The sequence below is a fragment of the Odocoileus virginianus genome, unplaced genomic scaffold (assembly GCF_023699985.2).
Source record: "Odocoileus virginianus isolate 20LAN1187 ecotype Illinois unplaced genomic scaffold, Ovbor_1.2 Unplaced_Contig_38, whole genome shotgun sequence".
In the NCBI taxonomy this organism is placed as follows: Eukaryota; Metazoa; Chordata; class Mammalia; order Artiodactyla; family Cervidae; genus Odocoileus; species Odocoileus virginianus.
Window position 1 is genome coordinate 189,113 of NW_027224355.1, and position 24,710 is coordinate 213,822.

The 24,710-nt window shown below is 39.3% G+C and overlaps 1 protein-coding gene across 5 annotated transcripts in view; it reads right to left on the reverse strand.

Moving 5' to 3' along the window:
* The window catches only part of PPEF1 (protein phosphatase with EF-hand domain 1), a 140,443-nt gene that overhangs the window by 91,594 nt on the left and 24,139 nt on the right, over positions 1 to 24,710 (reverse strand). For 3 of the 5 annotated variants that reach the window (XM_070464633.1, XM_070464634.1, XM_020891256.2), the window contains 3 exons: positions 21,580 to 21,663; positions 17,310 to 17,407; positions 10,166 to 10,330 (listed from right to left, as the gene is read on the reverse strand). In XM_070464633.1, coding sequence (XP_070320734.1) covers positions 10,166 to 10,214 — 49 coding nt within the window. In that variant the 5' untranslated portion in view covers positions 10,215 to 10,330; positions 17,310 to 17,407; positions 21,580 to 21,663. The remainder of the gene's footprint in view (positions 1 to 10,165; positions 10,331 to 17,309; positions 17,408 to 21,579; positions 21,664 to 24,710) is intronic. The other 2 variants (XM_020891255.2, XM_020891254.2) reach the window with 1 other exon arrangement.

A 24,710-nucleotide genomic window follows, 5' to 3' on the forward strand; every position in this document is an offset into this window, starting at 1 on the left:
GCCTGTTATGCAGAGTGAAGTCAGAAGAAAGACAAATACTGTATATTAATGCATATATATGGAATTTAGAAAGATGGTACTGATGATCCTACATGCAGGGCAGCAAAGGAGACACAGATGTAAAGAACAGACTTTTGGACTCAGTGGGAGAAGGAGAGGGTGGGATGATTTGAGAGAACAGCACTGAAACATACACATTACCATATGTAAAACAGACAGCCAGTGTGAGTTTGATGCATGAAGCAGGGCACCCAAAGCCAGTGCTCTGGGACAACCCAGAGGGATAGGGTGGGGAGGGAGGTGGGAGGGGGGTTCAGGATGGGGGGGACACATGTATACCTGTGGCTGATTCATGTTGATGTATGGCAGAAACCATCACAATATTGTAATTATCTTCCAATTAAAATAAATTTAAAATAAATAAAAAAAATTTTTAAAAATACTGAATTGGGTAAGAATTTCTAGAACTAATGGGGGAAAATGGATTAAAGCAGAATGAGAATTAATAACATAGAAATGAATGAACTGAAAAGGGTGATTATAATTTTTATTCCTTCTTGCTTGAAGCACTGCTGGTTCTTTAATGTTTTGCTTTTCCAGATTTGAGGAAACTTTTTCTCTTAAGCTATCTATGATTTAAAACAATTTGGTAAAATACACTTTTGTAAACAAATATCAAACATTAACTTTTTCTCCCTACCTGATTCCTCCAAATTTTGGAGACTCCTGAGCATTCTTTTTATGGCAAAATAGTTATTTACATAAGCTAAATGAGAATCTGTGATCCTTTTAACAGGACACAATCAGAAACACTGGTTACAAAAGCTTTAACTGGAATGTTATACTTGAGAGAGATGTACAGACTCAAATAGGAGCAGACAGCTTTAAAGAACTAAGGTTGACTTTATGGAGCCAATAAAGTCCCTTAGAAAAGTTGACCTGGTACCTTACTTACAAGGTTCCAGCAAAGCAGTCTTAAAAAGAACCCATATGGTCAATTACTATTCTTGTTGCGCCTATCTAAATAATCAGGCCAAGTATTATGCAAATAAATTAGTTTTATTGTCATTATCTTTGATTTTAAAAAATGGAGGTAATTCTAGAAAGAAAGATGTTTGCACCTTTGTAGATATTAGATTCTAATCCAGTTCATTGTCTTTAAGGTTTTAAATACCTATGTATTAGACAGGATCCTATATTCTTATAGTTTCCTCAAATATCTGGTTACAACTCACCAAACTAATGTTTCCAATTTTCTCTTACCCTTTTGACTTGGAATCACTAAGAACAAAGACTGCCCTTGAATCTCCTTGGAAGGGACTATACCAGATATGCTTCACTACCCAGATGACAGCCAAACATTAGGAACTTGAACACATTTCACAGCCCAAGAAGGCTCTACCTGGTATCTGTCCTACACAAATGCTAGAGACCTCCAAATCAGACTGACAAAAAGACAAATAGCTGATATTAATATGGACTGCTTCCTCCCAAGATGTTGGATCATGACTTCATACTTTGGGACTTCCCTGGTGATCCAGTGGTTAAGACTCTGTGCTTCCACTGCAGGGGGCACAGGTTCAATCCCTGGTTGGGGAAACTAAGATCCCACATGCCTCAAAGGGCAGCCAAAAAAGTTTTTAAAAAGCAGACTTCATACTTTAAACATGAAATCCTTTCTTCTCTTTCTTTCCTTCACTCTGGTATTGGCCTGGAAAGGTGACACCATCCCCACTATCTCCCAGCCCATTGCCAAAGGGAGGGGTAAACTTTCACTGCTAAATCTGTCATCATCAAAAAAGCCTGAGCTGTCTCTTTACAGTACTACCTTATGGAAGTAGTTTGTGCCCTGACAGGATTTATCTTTGTCCGTGGTGATAAACATTCTCCTTGGGTCTATGAATACCTAGATGACTGGTGCATAACTCAGCAATGTCTCTCAGGTGACCTAACTGATCCCCTGTCTACAGAGACACCTCATTGGTCAACTCCCCTGAATTTGCATTGTCAAGTTATAAAGAACCTACCAGAAGGCTTTCATGATTCAGGATTTGCTTTCTTTGGCTGGTCCCTACTTCCCTGTTCAGAAATAAATGTAAATAGGCTATGATCAGGAGTCTCTCCTTAACTCTTTATCCAACTGCAGAATTCATTGCTAAAGCAAAAACTGCCCAGTGAAAATCCTGAGACTCTATGGCCAAAGTTATTCTTGATAATTGGATAGCCCTTATTTTAATTTAAAAATTTATTTTTTAATTGAAGGATAATTGCTTTACAGAATTGTGTTGGTTTCTGCCAAACATCAATATGAATCAGCCATAGGTATACATATGTGTCCCCTCCCTCTTGAACCTCCCTCCCACTTCCTCCCCATCCCACCCCTCTAGGTTGTTACAGAGGCCCGGTTTGAGTTCCCTGACTCATACGGCAAATTCCCGTTGGTAGCTAGTCCTTGATTACCTTTCAGCTTTGTAAGGGAAGTGTCTGCTGTGGCCAACACTACCTGCTGCACCGAGATTAACATTTCTGGCGAAGTTGAAACTCAGCTACATAAGATCACGGAACAAGTCACTTAAAAAGGTAAATCCTTCAGTAGGGTCTTTCCTTGACTTATTTGATTTTGATTGGTTTGAGTCTTGGGCACCATGGTTTTGAAGTACACCGCAAACACTGGGAATTATCCTGTTTATCATAATCACGGTAGTCTCCCTGGAACATTATATCCTCTCAAAAGCTTTAAAAGAATGACTGCAGCCACTCATTACTAAGCAAATGAGCTCTCTAACACTGGAACATCAGAAAAGGAACAAAGAAAATGACAGACTTAAAAACTGTGAAGTCATGGCCTGTGCATATCACAGAGATTAAGCAAATAACATTGACCTGTGAATAGCACACAAAAGATCAACAAAAATTGCAAGAACTCAGAGATTAGCTGGGAGTGGTGCTAATGTTTTGTTTTGTTTCATATCTCTCAGGCTGAGAGTCTGATGAAAACAGGGGAGAGTCTGATGAAAACAGGGGAATTGGTTAAAAAAAAAAAAAAAAAAGAGGCAATAGGCCCCAAATGGAGTCACTTGTGCTAAGTTCCATGTCAGCAAACAGAAACTTAGAACCTAACCTAATTGCATTTTCAGCCTCTCCTAGGAATGTAATCTTAACCTGTCTAGAATTTCCTGGCCAGCACTAGTGAGGTAATCAACCTGATAGACCCCTGTTTTTCCCCAAAGGAAGTTGACCTTGCCTGAAATAATTCTTCTCATTTATGCTTTCCTTGTCCCACTCCCTTTCTGTCTTTAAAAACCTCTCCTTTTCTGCAGCTTTTTGAAGTTCTTTTCTGTTTTCTAGATGGAATGCTGCCTGATTCATGAATCATTCAATAAAGCCAATTAGATCTTCAAATTTGCTATGTTGAATTTTATTTTTCTAACAGATTGCTATTTAGTACTTTTACATTTTTAGGCAAAAATAGAGGACAAATATTTTTTAAAAGAGCAATATCCATTAGAGAAAATTTCCATTTGTCATAGCTAAAAGCATCAAACTTCAAAGCCAAAAACGCTAGATAGCCTTTGTAGGAACCCTAGCACTTAAAATAAATGAATAAATGCATTTCTAAGTGGTCTCAAGGGAAGAAATAAAAGAAAATAAAGTGTTTTCAAAGTGCTCTACAGGAAAAAATAAAAGGTAATAGATTATTCATTCAAAACCCATCAATATAAAATTTTAAGTGTAAACTGAAGTTTAAGAGAAGGAAACTGCAATGTTTAATCTCTCGTTTTTTGGATAAATTCCAGGTTTACATGTCAGGGCAGCATATCAAAAGGAGCATGAACTTTGGTATCTGTCAGAGCTGATTCCAATTCAGACTCAGACATCAACTAGTACATGACTTTGGGCAGCCCTTTAATCTAAGTCTCCATTTCCTCATGAAGAAAAAGATATTAATCAAAGCTTCCTCCAAGAGTTTTGGCAACAACTATTCTCTCCCATACTGCATATCACAAAAGAATCAAACTAACAACAACAATGCTACTTCTCTACATGGAAGGCAGATAGCCCACAAGAAAGGGATAGCCTTAATTTTATATGTAGGCTATTGTTTCTCAAAAATGCCATGATACTCTGGAGGCAGAATGCTGTGGTGGGGCTCGATAACCAAGGTGGGAAAAAATCCTTCACACTAGTCAGAAGTAAGCTCCAGGCCTGGCTCTGCCACTTACTAGTTATGTCTTCTTAAGCAAATCACTTTGCCTCTCAAAGCCTGTTTCCTTTTCTGCAAATTGAGAACAATCCTTCACAGGTTGTGAAGATCAAATATATGTGAAAGATGTTGTCCAACTATAAAAGCACTATGTAAATAAAAGGTACTTTACATGCATACATTTAGCTAGTTTCCAAGAATAGCAATTTTGGAAGGCATCACGAAAGGGTGTAATGGTTGATGGCAAAAAACACTGTATTCAGAACTCCTTGGGTTCAAATCCCAACTCGGGGATAACCTTGACAAGTATTTACCTAATCACTGAGCACAAGATTCTTTCTCAGTGCAAAAAGTAATGATAACACTTTACTCAGGTTTATTGCAAGGACTAAATAAAATATATGTAGAATATTGTCAATAATCTCTGTAATACAGTTAGTAATAAGGAAATAATAACTTTTCTATCAAGAAACCTTTCAAAACATTCATAGCCCTTGACACAGAAATTTCATGTCAAATCACCTAGATATGGAAATAAAACAAAATAAGGAAAAATATTCACATAAAGAAATTCTTCAATGTAAATTCTTCAATCCTAAATGTCAAATATTGAGGAATAATTAATTATATTATGGCCTATTCACTAAGGAAACATTTAGCAATGGCTAAAATGATGTTTACAAAGCATAACAATTTGGGAAATGTTTACAAAATAATGTCTCAGTGCCAAAAGCGAGGCTATAAAAAAATTAATATTTAGGATGATAAAAAATATACCCTATATCAAAAAAAACTGGGTGGCAGAATGATGAATGATTATTATTTTCAGTTGCTTTCTCAATCTTATAATATTTTTGAATGAGAAAAACTTTTTATGATAAATATAAATAAACACACTGTATCAGTTTCCACAGATTACTATGGAGTTTATAATAAACATTGATTGATATATTCAACAAAAGATAATGGAAGACTACAAAGAATAAGGGAATACTCTGAACAAGTATGTGCTAAGAAATAATTCAGATGAAATGAACCAGTTCTTCAAAGGACACAAACTACTGAAAATGACTCAAGAAGAAATAGAAAATATGACAATATACTTTACTATAACAAGAGCAGAAAAAGTAATCAAAAAACTACCCACAAAGAAAGGCCCATGCCCAGATGGCTTCACTGACAAATTCTACCAAACATTTAAAGAATTAATTCTAATTCTTCATAAACTCTTTTAAACTATAGAAGAGATGGAATACTTTCCAACTTATTCTATAAGACTAGTACTACTCTGATATCAAATTCAGACAAAGACATCAAAGAAAAAGGAAAATAGAGACCAATATATCTTTTGAATATAAAAGCAGATATCCTCAACAAAATACTAGCAAACTGAATCCAGTAATATATAAAAAAGATTATATACCATGATCAAGTGGGATTTATGTCAGGAATACAAAGTTAGCCCAATATCTGAAATTCAATTAATGTACTCAATGACACAGAATAAAAAACAAAACATGGTCATCTCAATACATGCAGATAAGGCATTAGACAAAATTAAATGCCATTTTTTAATTTAAAAAAATCAATAAACTAGGATTAGGAATGAACTTCCTCAAGCTGATAAAGAGCATCCATAAAAAAAGAAAGGTCACAGCTAATATCACACTTAAAGGTGAAAGACTGAATGCTTTCCCCCTAAGATCGAGAACAAGACAAGGAAGCCTATTCTTGCATTTCTATTTAACAGTAACAGAGATTATAGCCAGGACAGTCAAGCAAGAAAGTGAAATCAAAGGCAAAGAATAGAAAGGAAGAAGCAAAACTACCTTTATTTGCAGATGACATGATTTATAAATAGAAAATCCTAAGAAATCCACTAAAAATCTACTAGAGCTAATAAATGAGCTTAGCAAAGTCTCAGGATATAAGATCAATCAACATTCAAAGACCAACTGTTTTTCCATACACTTGCAATGAACAACCCAAAAATGAAATTAAGAAAACAATTTCATTTACAATGGCATCAAAAAAAATAAATACCTGGGTTAAGTGAAACTTAAACTCTGAATACTACAAAACATCATTGAAGGAAATTAAAGACCTAAATAAGTGGAAAGATACTCCGTGTTCATGAATCAGATGATTTAACTGTTTAAGAATACTTCCCAAGTTGATCTACAGATTCAACATAATCCACATCAACATTCCAGCTGGTTTCTTTCAAGAAACTGATTCTAAAATTCAAATGGAAATGCAAGGGGCCCAGAAAGCCAAAACAATCTTGAAAAAGAGAAACAAAGTTGAAGGATTCACACCTCCAATTTCAAAACTTTCTACAAAATCTACAGTAATCAAGATAGTGTGGTATTGGCTGGACATATTGGATGGTCCAGCCAGGACATGAGATTAGACATATAAATCAATGGAATAGAATTGAGAGTCCAGAAATAAAACCCTGACATTTATGGTCAACTGACTTTTGGCAAGAGTGCCAAGATCATTCAATGGGGAAAGAATAGTCTTTTCAACAAATGGTGTTGGGACAACTCTTCACATCCAAAGGATAAATTTGTATCCCTACCTCATATCATATATGAAAATTGACCAATAACTAAATGGAAGAGCTAAAAATACAAAATTCTTGGGCATCCTTGGCAATCCAGTAGTTAAGAATCCACCTGCCAATGCAGGGGACATAGGTTCAATCCCTGGTCCAGGAAGATCCCATGCGCCACAAGGCAACTCAACCCGTGCACCACAACTACCAAGCCTGTGCTCTAGAACCCTGGAGCCAAAATTACTGAAGACCATGCATCAGAGCCTGTGCTCTGCAACAAGAGAAGTCACTGCAATGAGAAGCCCCAAGCACCACAACTAGAGAGTAGCCCCTGCTCACTGCAACTAGAGAAAGCCAGCACACAGTAAAGAAGACCCAGTAGAGCCAATAAATAAATAATTTTTAAAAAATTCTTAGATGAAAACAGAAGTACAAATAATCTTGGATTTGACTCAAAAGCACAAGTAACCAAAGAAAAAATAAACTGGACTTCATCAAAATTAAAACTTTTGTGCTTCAAAGAACATTATCAAGAAAATGAGAAGACAACCCACTGAATGGGTAAAAATATTTGCAAATCACACATTTGATAAGGAACTTGTAACTAGAATATATTTTTAAAGTCTTACAAAAAATAATTTAAAAATCAGCAAATGATCTGAACAGACATTTCTCCAAAAAAGATCTACAAATGGCTAATAAACAGAAGAAAAGATGCTCAGCATCTTCAGTCATTAGGGGTGTGCAAATAAAAACCTTAATGAGATACCACTCCATACCCACTAGGATGGTTATAATCAAAAGGAAAGACAATAACAAGTGTGGCTGAGGATATGGAGAAATAAAAACACTCATACATTACTGATGGGGATACAAAATGGTGTAGCTACTTGGGAAAACAAGTTTATAAGTTTCTCAGAATGTTAAACATTGAGCTACCATATGACCCACCAATTCTACTCAAAGGTCTATAACCCAAGAAAACTGAAAACATGTATTTACGTAATAACTTGAAATGAATGTTCATAGTAGCATTGCTCACTATAGTAAAAAAGTAGAAACAATCCAAATACCCATTAATTGATGAATGGATGAATACAAGGTTACATATTCATACAATGGAATATTATTCAGCAATAAAATGGAATGAAGTTCTGATTCATGACATGACATGGATAAACTTTGAAACACTGTGCTGAATAAAAGAAGTCAGACATGGAAGACCCCATATTGTCTGATTACATTTATATGAAATGTCCAGAACAGCCCAAATCTATAGACAGAAGTAGATTTGTGACTGCCTAGGGCTAGGGAGGTATAGCGTAGGAGAGTAACTGCTACTGGTTTGGGGAGCAGGGGGATGAAAATGTTCCAAAATTGATTGTGGTGATCGTTTGTACAGTTCTATCAATATACCAAAAAAGTCACTGAATTTTACACTTTAAACTGCTGAATTGTGTAGTATGTGAATTATATCTCAATAAAGCTGCTATTATTAAAAAGTGATCCAGGAAAACAGTTTGTCATTTCCTCAAAAAGTTAACCACAAAATTGCCAAATGACCCTGAAACTTCACTCCTAGGTATATACCCAAAAGAATTGAAAACACAGACTCAAATAAGTATACATACACTCATGTGCATAGTAGCACTATTCACAATAGCTAAAAAGGTGGAAAAAAGCCAATGTCCCTCAAATGAATGGACTAAAAAATGTGATACAAAAAAAAATGTAATACATACAACATGATTAAATATTACCAGCCTTAAAAAGGAATGAAAGAAAAAAGGAATGAAATATTGATGAATGCTACAACATGGATGAACCTCAAAAACATTATGCTAAGTAAAGGAAGCCAGAGGAAAAGGTCATATCATCTATGACTCTATTTACATGACACGTCCAGAACAGGTAAATTCATAGAAAAAGAATACAGACTGGCAATTGCCAAGGTCTGGAAGAAAAGGAAAATATGGAGAAACTGATTAATAAATAAGGGATTTTACTTTGCAGTGATGGAAAAGTTTGAGAACTAGATGAAAGTGGTGGTTACACAACTTTGTGTACATGCCACTGAATTGTTCAGATGGTTAATTGTGTCTTACATGAATTTCATCTCAATAAATTATTTACAAGAAACAGTAATCGAAAATTCAAAATTAACTTTTTCATTTACATGCAACATTTTAAAAGTTGAAATGCATTTCAGAAAAAGAATCTACATTTACATGTTGAGCTTGGCTTTTTTTTTTAACCTAAGAAATCTGGCTACATTTTTAAAACTCTAGGTAATCTATACTCTCATAATAAATTACTACCATGGAATTAGTTCAGTTGGAGCTCTTGAAAAATTTATTTCATGACATGCTTACAGATTTCAGAGACTTGGTGCATCTCTGTTGCTCTACTGTCAAGGATTAATTTGCTAACTCACTGGCGTTAAGTCAGCTGGGAGGGAGACCAGCATTTGATTTCCAAAGGAAAACATCCCACACTAATTAGGATAGGATACTCTGTATCCTAAACTCTGCATGTTAAGCCTGAGTGAACTGCTAAAACAAAGATGTGGAATAGAAACTGGGAAAATTATCTATTAATATAACCAACATAACACAGGAATGGAGTTTAAGAGCAAGTTATTCACACAATCATCCTAGCCTGTTTGTTTTGCATTTAATTTGCATGTGGAGACTATGTCTATTAAAGAAACATTCAAGTGAGTTTCAACTAGATTCTAGTATCTATGAGAAAGAACCTCAGTACAAAGTAAACAAAGGAAATACAGAAGCCTCTAATTACATGGGGGGTCGTGGGGGGGCACATCATCTATTTAGAAACAACACACTTTTTGGGAAGCAGATGATCTAGCATTTCTCAAATTCTACCTAGAACATTCTAAAAACATGAAGCAAATCTCATGAAGTTTTTTTTTTTTTCATGAAGTTCTGTACTGAACAGCTATAAATAATAATCTGATCATTGAGTTATAAAATCTAAGAAAAATTCAATGATGCTACCAAATGTCACGTAGGTATGGACAGAGCTATTTATAAGTAGTATTGAATAAACAGATACAAATTTACAGAGAGGCTTTCTTGTTCCGTGCCACTGAGTTTTAAATTGAGATTTTATATTGGTACATTTTCAACTGAAATCAATCAAACATAAAATATCTCTCAGATAATACTTTATGGCACATTATAAATTCAGAGTTACATCTTCCTAAAGGTAGTTTCCAACATTATACCAATATTTAACCTTCAGTTCAAGTGACGATGTCTGGTGCAAAATCTCTCTGGGCAGCTTGAGAACCATGTGAGTAATTGAGAAAGGGGTAGAGCGTGAACCCAGCTCGCCCTCCCCTTTTCATTCAGGAAGACAGGCACACTCCTGGCACTCACCTTTCTCAGATTTCTTGTCTTCTGTTGCAGATGAAGTACCACAGCCCATGTCTTCTAAATCTTGTATGTTTATGAATTCAACTTCTCATTCTAAAACAGTGTGAAAAGGCTTCCCTTTGCGCTGTGAAAGAGCCCCTCCTGACTGATTCACCTGGGTCACAGATCCTGATGAGGACACACAAAGGAGGGAGGAAAGCACCCGTTAACAACAAGGTATCTAAGGGCTGCTCAGCAGGATTCATTTTATGCTTCTCCTCAACTGCTGTTCATCATGTGATGTGGAAAGTGATCAGACATAATCTAATCCTGATTTATTTTCCAAAACACAGCAGCAGCAACACAGCAGATATAGGCTGCTTTTCTGCAACACATAAATTATATCTTGCCCGTGTCTAGGTCAGATCAATACTCTATAAAATAAAGCATTAAAATGAAAAGAAAAATGGATATTTAAGAGCAAACAATTTTATAGCTGAAATATAGGTAATGCAATATGAAGGATCTGACACAAATTAATAGCTTTGGTTTTAAGCTCAAAATAGTTATTAATATATCTATCTAGGCTTTTAAATATACAAATTGGAAAATGACTATGAGACAACATATTTATACAATTATGCCAAAATTCAAATCAAAATGATGTCAACTACAAATTGGCACTTGTCAAGGGCATTTGCAGTCCACTTCTGTGGGGACTGAATCCTGTGCTGCTGCAGCTGTTGACCTTCAACATGCCCTGAAGGGAGTTCAGGGTGGAGAGTGAGGCACTCTGTGCTCCAGGGAAACTGGTGGAACAGGTCTTTAGATAGTTAGATATTTTCAGGAACTGATTTCATGATCCCAATCCTTGCATCTCTTCATATCTAGAAAAGCACTAAATCCCTTCATGGTGACATCAGCTCCTCATGACTAGCAGAAAACCTTTTGTAAAATAAGTGCTTGATTGCATTGAACTCCCCCTTCACCAAAATCTTATATATTGACCTTCCCCCACTGCCTCTTTGGAGCAGTCTCTCAGAGCTATCTGAGGTGCTGTCTCCTGGGCTGCAGTCCTCATTTTGCCCCAAATAAAACTTAACTCACAACTCTCATGTTGTGCATCTTTTTTAGTCGAGAATGAGTTCTCTGACACTGTTTCTCAGAATCAGTTGGCATACTCGCTTAAAAAAAAACGGAGGCTAAAGGCCTCCCTAGAAAAATGCCCTTTTCAAACAAGCTCTCCAGGCATTTCTGAGGCCCCTCCAAAGTCTGCCCTCACACTCACCAGGCCTTTTGATGGGTTAGCTGAGACTGCTATATTGGATCTTTCACAATCATCCCATGGGAGTTTTCAACTAAATTCCTTTCTGTAGTAACCCCACCTCATGACTTGTGGAATGATGCTTCCTTTATTTCATGATGCTCCAAACCAGCTAAGCTAATCTATTTGCATTTCTTGATAGTAACAAAGAGAACAACTGACTTGGGACTCTGCCAAGCCTGCCTATTTTTCTTTTAGTACTACACTAAAAGCTTCAAAATGTGAATCAATGAAAGAAAGGGGAAGAAAGAAATGAGCAAAATACATGGCTGATTCATGTCAATGTATGACAAAACCCACTACAATATTGTAAAGTAATTAGCCTCCAACTAATAAAAAAATAAAAATAAAAAAAAAAATAAAGTAAAAAAAAAAACAAAAAAATTATTTGAATTATGGAAATATTTTTAAAACAACTATAACCTTAATAAACAGATATTCTGATCAGAGCTAGGCTTGATTCTATTATGGAATTAATTAACCCTCCTAAACTATGGGTTATGGAATTAATTAACTCTCTTAAACTTTGGGTTATTTCCAAATTCGATAGGCATTTCTTACATATCTCTCTTATCTACATCATGAGTAAAAAATGTTAATAGGGTCAGCTTCAAGGGCAGAAAACCCTTGTGGCATTCCACTCCAGACCAATCTCCAGGGTTAATACAGACCCATTACAGTCACACTCTCCCAGCATATTCATTTAGTTAGGTGGCAAATTTACCCATCATAAGTATCCACTTATTTATCTATAAGATGTACTGGGAAATCTCGCTTAATATTTTAATGAAATTAAGATATATAATTTGACACCTTACATCCCAGGCTGGGTTTCCCTCATGGTTCAGACGGTAAAGAACTTATCTGCCTGCAGTGCAGGAGACCTGGCTTTGACCTGGGTCGGGAAGATCCCCTGGAGAAGGGAATGGCAATCCACTCCAGTATTCTTGCCTGGGAAATCCATGGACAGAGGAGCCTGGTGGGTTACAGTCCATGGGGTCGCAAGAGTTGGACATAACTGAGCAACACACACACACACACAAATACACACACATATTCCAGGCTAGCCAGCAACAGCAGAAGATAAAGAAGAGGAGGAGAGGAAGGAAGAAGAAAGGAGGGAGGGAGGGAGGAAGAAACAAAGGAAAACACTTTGCCATTATTTTTATTTAGTAACAGAATCACAGACATTTAAAAGTGGTGCACTTGTGCGTACTAAGTCACTTCAGTCATGTCTGACTCTTTGCAACCCCATGGACTGTAGTCCTCCAGGCTCCTTTGTCCATGGGATTCTCCAGGCAAGAACACTGGAGTGGATAACCATGCTACCCTCCAGGGCATCTTCCCCACCCAGGGATTGAACCTGCATCTCCTATGTCTCCTGCATTGGCAGACGAGTTCTTTACCACTAGCACCACCTGGGCAGCCGCTTTAAAGGTCGCAGAGACTTTTAAAATTACCCAGAATTTACACACAGTGCAAGAAAACAAAGATACTTACCTAACGTCACATAGACAAACTGGTTGTCAAATTCTGTTGCATATTAGCATCACCTGGGAAGCTTTTAAAACTCTCAATGCTCAGAGGCCACCTCACCAAATTAAGAGTCTCTGGGGATTTGAAGAATAGTGATGCCTGGGCCCCATCCCCAGAGATTCTGATCTCACTGGTATTGAGTGCAGTTTGGGCATCAAGAGAATTAAAAGCTCCCCAGGTAATTCTAATGTGCAACAGAGCTTGACATTCTCCACTGGAAACAATGTTCCAGCAAACCCACAATGATGCCTAGTGATTATTTTTTCCTCTAAATGCTCTGACTCCATCTGTTTGGAATAGAATTTTTCCAGAGGTCATGTCAGGCTTATAAGGCAGTGGCTTCTGGGATCTACTCTTTTCTTGTTTTTGAAACTGAAGCACTATTTACCCATTGCCTCTGTTCTCTCCATCCTCAGACATTTCTCAAAGGTTATCTGCAGTGCCTATGAGAGCATGTCTGCTGGGTTTTTCCTCAACCTTTGAAGTAGGACATTTGGTCCTAGTGAGTTTCTCTATGTGCCTAGATCCATGCTTTCCTACATGAGTACTGCAAAACTTACCAGGGGAGATTATTTTAAAAGGCACACTCCCAGGCTTTACTGCCAATACTTGGATTCAAGCAGTCCAAGGGGGCCTAGGAATTTGCAATGAAAAATGTACCCTTCATGGGACTTTTGACACAAGCACTCCCCATATCTCAGTCTGAGAAACACTGCTCTGCGTATCTCCCTTGGGCTCTGCTTCCATTTTTATACTACTTTTTTCTACCCCATTTTATGAATACACAGAGTTAGACACTGAGTAGGCAACACTGATGCAATGACAGGAAGTGATATACTTCAAACTCAATTTTTTCCCCAGGAAAAAAATTTCTCTCTCTGAAGGCATTTGGTTCTCAGCCACTCCTCAGTCAACTCATTACACAACAAACAAACGTTCATATAAAAGATTCACTAAGAACTAAAAAGCATCAAACTTGAGTATATTTCTGCTAGATTGTAAGCTCCATGGATACTTTTCTTTCTAAATACTCCTTGAATCTCTGGCACCTACATAGTGCCTTTCACATAGCAGGTGTTTGAAAAATGCCAAGTGAATGAATGAATGAATAAGGGAATAAATATTTGTAATCCAGGCCCCTTTAAAAAATGAATGCTAAAAGTAATTATTAGTCCATCATTTCATGCACAAATACATGCTATTTAATTACACAAAAGTCTTTTATTAAACCAGAAAATGGGTAGTACTTATATATTCATTTTTAAAGAAAAATTTTAAATCATGACAGAAAGAAATGAGAATTGTTTGAGAATTTGGGGTTATTTAGAAAAAATAATTTGCTATTAGAATTTGTATATTATTAATTGGTAATAATTTAATTTCCTCAGATAACAGGTAAAACAAAACAAAAAAGAGTCACCCCATTTTATTTCTCACCAAAATAAGAGCTGGTTATGGCCAGGTGCCACTCACTACTCCCACACACTACCCGACCTAGACTGCAATCATACATGTTTGAAAGCAGTGTAAGTGCGTTTGAAGACAACCCTGGGTGGTATAAAGCTGATAAAAATGATCTGGGAACTTTTCATCATGTGGGACAATCTAAGCTCCTTCCATTCCCTGCCCTCTGTCAGCGTGAGATAAGTACTCAGTGTGCTAAAGGAGTCTGAAGAAATGATGCCCTAGGGCCTGAAAGGGGTTCTCTGGCTCAAGAGGCTGGGGGTCTCTGCAGCCTTCACCAAGACCTGAGGATGCCACGGTCGGTGATAAAAAACCACCAAAAAGGTGGATCTTGGCAAAAAACAGCTTGAAACTTGCTCAGTGCTGCTGCCCCTACCAGTACACACCAAGGATGATTCTAAAGCATAAACATAAAAGTGACTCATCATTGGCACTCACTCATAATCTGCCAAAGGAAAAGTCTTCCGAGGTTTCTGCTAAAAGGTTTCTACTGTGGGGGGCGGGGGAGGAGTAGAGGGAGCGAAGAGAACTGGAGGGTGGAGACTGTTTGACATTGATCAGTTCCTTTCATCTTAATCACTATTCATTTCCCAACGTAAAAATACAAGGAAAGAACAAAAGATGGCCCTTGGAGCCAATCCAACCTTGGCCTCCAAGCACCCTTCAAGTACTAGCCCAGTCTCCCTGAGTTGTTCTTATTCTTGATTTTCTTTCTAAGTGCATCTCTACTGAATGCCCCCACCTTCCTCAGCCACCATGACCTTGTTTCTGCTCCACCTCTGACAATCTAGATGTGAACTGCATGGTTTCCCATGCGAGAAACTCAGCTTTTCCTAGAGATGCTGACTTCTGTGAGAAATCTGTACTCTAGCCCTGGCCCCAAGAACCCCAAATTCAGAACCCACAGTCATCAACTGGCAACAAACTCCAGTCCCCAGTGTGGGAGGTAAGCATGTCTAATTGTTTAATTCTCCCCTCTCAGAGCATGAGACAGGAGCACAGAGCACAGACACCTCTTCAGGCTCACTCTGCTGCAGCATGGTTTTTGGCATCCGCTGAAACACAGGTTCTACAGCCTGAGGTCTGTGGACTAAAGATGACGCAGGGGTGTAGAGGGGGTAGAGAAGTCCCTGGCAGACTGCTCTAGAGGGGCCCCTTCCACCACCACCCTTCCAGTAAGCATGTGCTCCTGTCTGGGGTCTTCAATGAATAAGGGGAATTCTGTAAGACTGAGCTGATGATTATGCCTGGGTCCGTGAAAGGGGAAGAAAAACGAGGAAACCATACTGACCACCAGAAGCTACCCAAGGGTGTACGCTGTTCTCCCAGACAGGACTGTAATTAGGAGGCAGCTAGGCCAAGTGCCAGGTTTTCCAAAGAACGTTTGTGGGAGAATTCTGTGTGGTTTATGATTCTCGAAATTAGACCAAAAAAAAAAAAAAAAAGCCCCACTATCAAATAAGTTCAGGAGAAGCAGCATTCAACAGGTTTCTTCACTGCAGGACTTCCCAGAACCTTCTGAATATCAATGTGTATCTCTAACATGAATCTCTAAGAAAAAGCTAGTGTTCACTCTTTCCCAAACAGCCAAGCAGGGGACCCTCTTGAGGTAAAGTATTTCAAGAACACCTATCATTCATAACTGCTAATGCTGGCACAACGGAGACTGGGGTTTAGAAGTCAGACAAACCAGAGTTTAAATTCTTCTCAGCTAGTCAGTAATTCCTCTGCACCTCAGTTTTCTCATAAGAAAATAGGGATAAAAACACTTACCTTACAGACTTGTACTAAAGACTAATGAGAAGATTGATGATGGACAAACACAACTGGAACAGAGCAATTCTTCTTAGATGAGGGGTTAAGAAGAGCCATGCATGAGTGGTACCCATTGTGGTCAAAGTGTTGAAACAAAACCTGTTTGCTCTTATCTCTTTCTTCAGAATGCACTGTCCGGGGACCTCCCAGAGACTAAACCCTGTGGGTGACTACTGGTTCTGGGATAACTGTAGACTCACAAAGAAATGGACTCTTCCCCCAAGAGAGCTTTTTTATTATTACTGGTAAAGAAAAAATGCTTTACCAGTAACAATAACAGTTAAAATCACTACTATTTATTAAGGGACTATTTACCCAGCACAGTGGATACTTTATATTTCTATTATTCCAGTTAATCATCACAGCAACTTTCAAGGAGTATCATCACTCTGTATTAAAGATGAAAAAACTGAGACTAAGAAATTAAATATACTTCATGGCACAGCTGATCAGTGCAGGACTGAAGACCCATTCTATTTAATGCTTAAAAAAAAAATGCCTATCCACCAAAAAGTTAGCTGTGCTTTGGTTTCAGGATCCAATTTGATCTACAGAAGCACGAAATCACCAAAAAGAAATCTTGAACATTGCAAGGGATTCCGTGTCCCTTTTTTACAGACAGATGCAACAGGATCCTGTGGTCCTGTGCAACAACAAGAGGGCAAGGAAAATTTCTGAATCTTCAGTTGTGCATGGGGCAGTGCCTATGAAGGGTCTGGAAGAGTTTCTCAAAGTATCCCTTCCCTCATTTTTTAGCTCTCACCCAAGTGACCACAGAGTTTTCCCAAGCATTGAGTTCATTTGAAATAGGCTACACTGCTTCAGAATGCAAAGTCACCTGTACATCTTTTTAAGACAATGACAACTGATTTGCAATCACCATCTTCGAGAAAAATCATTCTGAGAAAATGCAAAGCATCAAAATAAACTTCAAGGAGTGCACAGTTCCCGTTCCATTGCTATACAACGTATATTTATAATGTAGACTTCTGCTTGCCCAAAATACCTAAGAACAAACAAATATATTACCTGTTTCTTCTGCTTGGCCAATGTAGAGGTTTATCCTCACCCCAGGCACTTCAAGAGAAACAAAATCAGGAAAAAACTTCTCTGAGTGATGCAGTGATCTGAAAGAAAAGAGGTAAAAGTTCAGCTCTCTCTGGAGCATCCCCCTACACACACACACACACACACACACACACACACTCTCTCTCTCTCTCTCCACCGCCCCCCCCCCCATACATCTCACATCTCTACAGCTCTGTGCAGGGAGAGCTCTTGATTAATCAAAAAACAAATACATACACATACACACAAAGAAATAACTCAAACAGGCTTTGCCTTTCAGCCTGGAAGACGAGCCCAGAGCTGCAGATCTGGGAGAGGCTGTGCTGGCCTGTGAGCTGCAGCTGTCTGCCCCAACCCTGCCCTGTTCCCAGCAAAGAGATAAAGGGAAGCACTCAAGTAATGGGCTCTGGTCACATGACTGCTTCCAAGGGGACCAGGCTTCGTATAGGCAAGACCGAGCCACTGTTTGCATAAATAATCTGGTCAGTACAAAATACAGAATGAATTTTGGTAAGTAAGGGCAGAAAAGCATTTAGTAACTGACTTTTAAGTCAACTGAGGATAATTTTCAGGAAACATTATAGTAAGCTGGGCACAATTAAGAGAAGGAAGTGAGAACACTAAACATTCCTCCTTAGGACTTGAAAAGCCGTGGGTTTAAGGGAGTAGCCTTTGGGTGCCACACTACAAATTCACTTCTATCGTATTTTTATTCCTCTGCTTGTTGGAGAATGTGAAACTGACTCCTCCTAAAACCAAGTTCCTCTGTGGAGTTTATGATTAACCGCTCTATCCAAAACTTTATCCCCTTTCTTAAACTGCACCTGTTTCCCTGAAGTTGAGGAGTATCATAGAAAAGGTAGAACTGAAACTGAGCAGGACCATGCAGGGCCCTCCCAGGCACAAAAGCCCCTCCATGTCTTGTGTCTTGTTTGTAGAAAAAGGTCCTGGTCTGCTAGCCTCCTTGAGTTCAAAGAGCAGATGCATGCAGTTAATGATGTGAACAACAGAGTCACAGGACTCCTAGTTCCTCCCAAAGGGATATAGATAATCTGACGCATATCTCGGAGTTGTTCCGCAGAACTAAGATCCCTTACCCAGTGGAGGATGGTGGCTCCATGCTGACCACAAGCATGTAGACCCCACACTGGTTGGAATCAGAAGGTGGAGATCCCTGAAACACCCCATGGCTACCTCACCAGCAACCAGTCAAAGGAAGATCTACAAGCAGATCATGCATGCTGTGACCCTCGCCCCAAAAGTCTTTAAAACCCCTGCCTGAAAGTCATCAAGGAGTTCGGGTCCTTGGAAGCATGAACTGCCCATTCTCCTTGCCTGGCCCTGCAACAAACCTTTATTTTGTTACAAACACCCGCTGTCAGAGTTTGGCTTTCTGCACAGTGGCCACATGAGCCCATTGCTCCGTAAAAAAAAGGGAAAAAAATGTATCTGTGAGGTGATTCACCTCCCATCATCAGCAAAATGGAAGTGGAAAGTTGACCTGTGGTTCTGCTGAGTTTGAGAAGAGGAGGGAGACACGACTGAAAAACTGAAGTGCCAGTGTCAGTACTATATGCCACCAGCCCCAGTTCTGCTGTCTTTGGAGGCAATTCAGGGGTGAGTGATCTTGCTCCTAAAGTCTCAAGCTGCCTGCTGCTGCACCAACAGCAATATTCCTCCCAAACTCTTCCCAGCTGGTTACACACCATATGCGTTTTTGAGCTTACTGGCCTTAGGCATCCTGAGCTAGGATTTAAAGGTCTCCAGCCATAAGTATTTCATAACCCCACCCAAGCTGCTCTTTAGCCAATTCCTTTCTGCAATTGAGAGCTGCTGGAGATCCAGTAAAGTGGTTACCTAGCTTACTATTTAATCTAATGGAGTCACTTTAAAAAATAACTGGAAAGGCAGTTCTGGGCTTCAGGACTCCTATTAGCATATTAAATATTACCAGAGGGTCTCATTATGAGGCAATACAACCATATAGTTCTCCATGGCAGAGGCTCCAAGACTAGAAACTGATAAGGCTGCCATAAGCACTGTAAACAATAATACAATTACCCAGGCTCCCCCAAAATAATGGACAACGTCACTATACGGCCGGGTTTCCAGCCAAATGCCTATTCAAGCCATGTGATTAAATGATGCCTATGTCTAGATACAGTTGTTCAAATGTCACCTCCTCTCTGTGAAGCCTTTCCTAAATCACCAAAGCGGAGTTAGTCATTCTGTCTTCTGGCTCTCCAAGCCATGTGTGTGTCCAATTATAGAACTTCCCAAAGTGTGCTGTAATTTGTCCTTTTATATGTGAAATCCTGTAGGAAAAGGATCCATTTCATTCCTCTTGGCATCTCTGCCTCCAAATGCATAAGAGCATTTGAACGGGGAGCAGGTTTTGCCACCCAAAATATGCCATTTTGGCATAGGAATAATTTTGAGCTAAAGGCAATCAAAAATCCAGCAGATTCAGGAAAAGTTCTCTACCTCCCCCTCAACTGCCTAAATTTACACTGGATAGGGGCCTTGTACCAGGAAGAGAACTATTACCAGAGATACCTTTTTACCTAAGAAACTTATTTGCGTAACAGGGCAACCTTTGTTTTCCAAATCTCTCCTCTGCCCTCCTGCAAATGTCCTTTCTTTTCTCTGTATTCCCAGACCCCCACCCCTTTCCTTAGCTCAGGATGTTATAGAAGCTCCAACTGAGTATGTCCACCTGTGCTCAGTCGCTCAGTCATGCTCTCTTTGTGACCCGCTACACTGTAGCCCACCAGGCTCCTCTGTCCATGGGATTTCCCAAGCAAGAATACTGGAGTGGGTTGCTATTTCCTCCTCCAGGGGATCTTCCCTATCTTTTGAGTCTTCATATGTTTATAGGGTTTCGCTATATACAGAATTAAATTTGTTTTTCTCCTATGAACCTGTCTTATATCAATATAACTATTATACTAGCCAAAGAACCTAGAAGGGCAAGAGAAAATTTTTCTGCCCCTAGAGTACTCACTAAATATTTAATCATAGAAAAAAAGGAAGGAAAGAACTTATGATTTAGGTGTTTTAATATGATTTAATAGCCAGTCTCTGGACCATAAACTGGACTGGCTGTGAACTTTATATGATTTGTCTCAAATTTAGAGTTTGTTTACAATGAAGACCTTTACTATATTTTTCCACTGTATGAAGAACACTGAAATGTTACTTTGAGCACCACAGAGTCCTGTAGCCAGCCTCAAATTGTTAAATGAACCAGCACTGACATATGGGAACAAATCACAATAATGATAATAACATTTATTGATCACTTACCATGTTCTAGGCACTTGTTGATTTTTGGGGGGTTTTTTTGTTTTTTTTTTTGCACTTGTTGATTTTTAAAGGTGTTAATCTTATTTAATCTACACACTATCCTATGAGATATATACTATTATTATTCTTACTTATGCATTAGAAACTGGAGCCCAAAGTCCAACAGTAAATGAGTGGCAGAGCTGGGATTTGAACTCAGTCACTTTGACTCTAGAACCTCTACTTTTAATCATTATGTGGCAGGAGGCAGATGGGCCTCCCGCCCCAGGGTAAAATGATTTGAGATTCATTCCCTGTGGACAAAACTCCAAGATGAGAACAGCAGGACAATTAAGGGAGGAGACTGGGCCCTGCCCAGACCACATATTTCTCATTCTCGAAGTCAGGAGACCTCCCTGACCACACATGTGCAGAAAGGCTCCTGGAAGTCAAAAGGGGAGAGATGTCAAGGGATGCTCTACCCAGAGGCCTTTTCAGTAGAATCCATCTTGGCATCTAAAAGATGCCTGCACACCCATGGGAAGATCCTGAGATTTACCAAATATGGACGGTGAACCAGGGAAATCAAGATGACTGGCCAAAGGAAATCTGGAAGAAATGCCCCATAAAAATAATTCAAACTGTCACGAGGGTGTGACTCAGTAACTCTGAGTCCACTCGTGTATTTATCCACACACACTGTACTCTTCTTCCTGTTAATAAATACTTTACTTGTTTCACTACTTTCCATCTTTGTGGGAATTCTTTTCTGCAAAGCTGAAGGGCCAGGCCCTTGTCACTGACCACTGGTCTAGTGGCTAGGATCTGGTGCTTTCACCACCACTGACTTGGCCTCAATCTCTGGCTGGGAACCCAAGCCCCACTTCAAGTCACTGCAGGCCAAGGCCATCCGAGATCAATTACACTATACTGCTTCAGTCAGCACCTGTGTGTTTGCAAAATGAAGCTGCCAGCCTCTTCGGAAGCTCTCCTACTTTCCTCCAGCTAGGCAGGGATGTGTTCTCCCAGCCTGAAAAGAAAATATAATGGGCAAAATAATGTTAACTCACCCAATAACAGACTTATACCCCCAACAAGCAAGGTGGGTCAATTTATCTCTCAATGGGCACAGCGTCATATGAAAATAGCCAATGGAAAGGTGAGAGCTCAGTTTCCTCCTTGGAAAAGGCCATAGAAATGTCAAATCATTCTGAACTAAGATGCACTGTGCTTTTCTAGGCAATTCAACACATTTTTATTGCTCTCCCTCTATTTGGCAGCACTGTGTTGAAAGGACAAGGACATAAATGGTGAACAAAATGGATATGATTAGGTGAGGCAAACATACAGGTAAATAAGAAATCAAAATAAAACTACAAATAAAAGTACTTCTGCTATTGGAATATAAGCACCAGGAACCTAAAAGACATCAGGCACATAACAGATATTACATGAATAAATGAAAGCAATACAGTATGACAAAACCTCTAATAGGACAGGCAGGGGGCACAGAGAAACAGCCCTACCCCTGAGAGGAGGGTGAAGCAAGGCTTTCTAGAAGAAGTAATACCCTAAGACCTGAGGATTACTCAGCCAGAAGTTAGGAGTTAACCAGAAGAAAAGAGTGAAGGAGAAAAAAAGGACTCCTGTAGATATGTACCTAACAAGGATGTGCAACGGCAGCAGTGAAACAAAAATCAGAATGAACTGAGCTCCTAATTATAGTGCTGCAATTAGACTTATAAGCAGATAGAACTGTCCATCTGCTATGACTGAAAAATGGTGGCTTCACTACCTCTACAGCCTGGACTCACTGACTCTTTCTTGGCTGTCTTGGTGGTCTCTCTTTCTCACTTCCCCACTCCCCTACTGAGCTTCCCTTCACCTTTCAAATAAACTTGGTCTCAAACACTTGTCTTGGGGTCAGCTTCTGAGGGAACCCAAATCAGGACACTCGGTTAGTCTATGGTAGTAGCAAGCTATAGCAAGACATAGAGGAACAGAGAAGGCTGGTTTTCTCACAAGGGAGAAACTGGGCATTGCAGGTAAACCTCTACTATTTCACAAGCTTCCTGGAGCTGGCCACAGTGCCAACTTCTATAAAGGAAAACTCATTCTAATGAGTAGCTCCTATTATTGGTCATGACACAGCCAAGGAAAATATGCTAGAATCCAGGCAAAACAACTGGACTTGGGAACAGACTGAGAAGAAACGATGTGTGTAGATCTGCTTGGTGCTGAGTGAGTAGTACTTCAACTAAACGTAAAGTGTCTGCCCGCTCATGGCGCCTGATACCTTAATACCTGATAGCACCAAAGTGGGGAGCTCAGATTGGGCTGACCTCCTAGCTCTGGCGACTCTCAGCTAGCCCTCTAGTGCTGGGGCTGTTCCCAACTAAGGCTCAGCAGCTCATGCGAAAGCCAATGCTCAAGAGATGAGTGGTGGTTGGAAGAAAAAGGCTGTTTTATTCAGGAGGCCAACAACCTGGGGAGAAGGTGGACTACTGTGCAAAAACCAACTCTGAAGACTCTGCTCAACCAAGAAAGTGTTTAAAGGGAGAATCATTTGGGGAAGGGGTCAGAGTCTTCCTTATCTTCCACTATGTTCAGACTTTCTTCTGATTGGCTGGTGGTGAGGTAACAGGGAGGTGTTCCAGGATGCTTGTGCTCAGCCTGAAGTTACCATCTTCTGCCTGGGTGGGGCCTTAGTTCCTGCAGAAGAGCTCAGAGATATCTGTATACTGTATACCCCCTGAGGAGGAACCAGGACCCTCTGCATTGTTGTTTCTTGACTGCTCCTCCCCAGTTTCTACAATCCCTCACTTGATTAGCAACTGTTTGAAGCTCCTCACCTTTGGAACTCAGGGAAGGTCAAGGAGCCTGAATAAAGCCTATTTCCTACAAACAAGAAACAGGGGACACAGAAAGGATTTGTACCCCAGAGAGCCCCACAGGATCCTGCTCCATTTCAGGGCCAGTGATAAGCAATCACATCCAATCCCAACTTCCGAGCACTTCTTGTTGTTGTTTAGTCTGTCCATGGGATTTCCTAGCACCTAATAGTCTCCAAACTGAGGTACCTGCCCCATAGCAAAAACCAGAAGGTCTGTTGCACAATAGAAAGCAAAGTAACAGAACTCATATTTTCCAATTCTTTTTGAATTTTCTACTTTCATAATGTACATTTTTGGTAATATACACAAAATATGAGTTTAATAGTATTAGTTGTATATAAATAAATATAATTATCAGAAGTCCATTCTCAGAAAGCTTTCACTGAGAGAAGTTCATGATCAAAAACATTTGAAGAAACTTGATTTAAAGAGCCTGCTTCTTTTGAAGAGAGGGAAGGAATACTAAGTAGTTTTACATTTTAATAAAGAGAAAGGATCAAGCCTATTTCCAGGGATGATTTCTGGGTATTGAAAAGCCACATTAAGTAGGAGAAAAGAGAGGCCAGATTTGCCAAGTCATTAGAAAGTTATTAAAATAAATCAAAGATGGGTTATAAGTCACTATCAGGTGAAAGAAATTCATAAAGGCCAGTGCTGGCCACATCTGTCTACTGGAGTCACCTGGTCAGCAGCCACAATGACAGGCTGAAATAGCTGTCATGTGTTGAAGTTTATAAATTCATCATTGAAAAGGCTCCATCTTGGGTACAAAAATTGAGCTTTCCATGGTTGTCACTTAATAAACAGCATATTAGTAGATATTAGAATTTAACCACTGGTAATCTAACCCTGAGCCACCAGGATGAGATGGCTGGATGGCATCACCAATGCAATGGACATGAACTTGGGCAAACTTCGGGAGATGGTGAGGGACAGGGAGGCCTGGCGTGCTGCAGTCCATGGGGTCACAAAGAGTCAGACATGACTGGGTGACTGAACAACAACAATCGAACCCTAGCTTTGTCTGAGATGGCTTGACTCAAAAAACAAAACTCCTTAAATTAACCTTGCATGTTCATAAATCAAATGAAAGAGTAAGACAGAGTAAGGACACTCTACCCTATCGCTCCCATAGAATGAAGCTATAAAACCTGGACAGAATCCGTGGACCAGCTATTTGAAG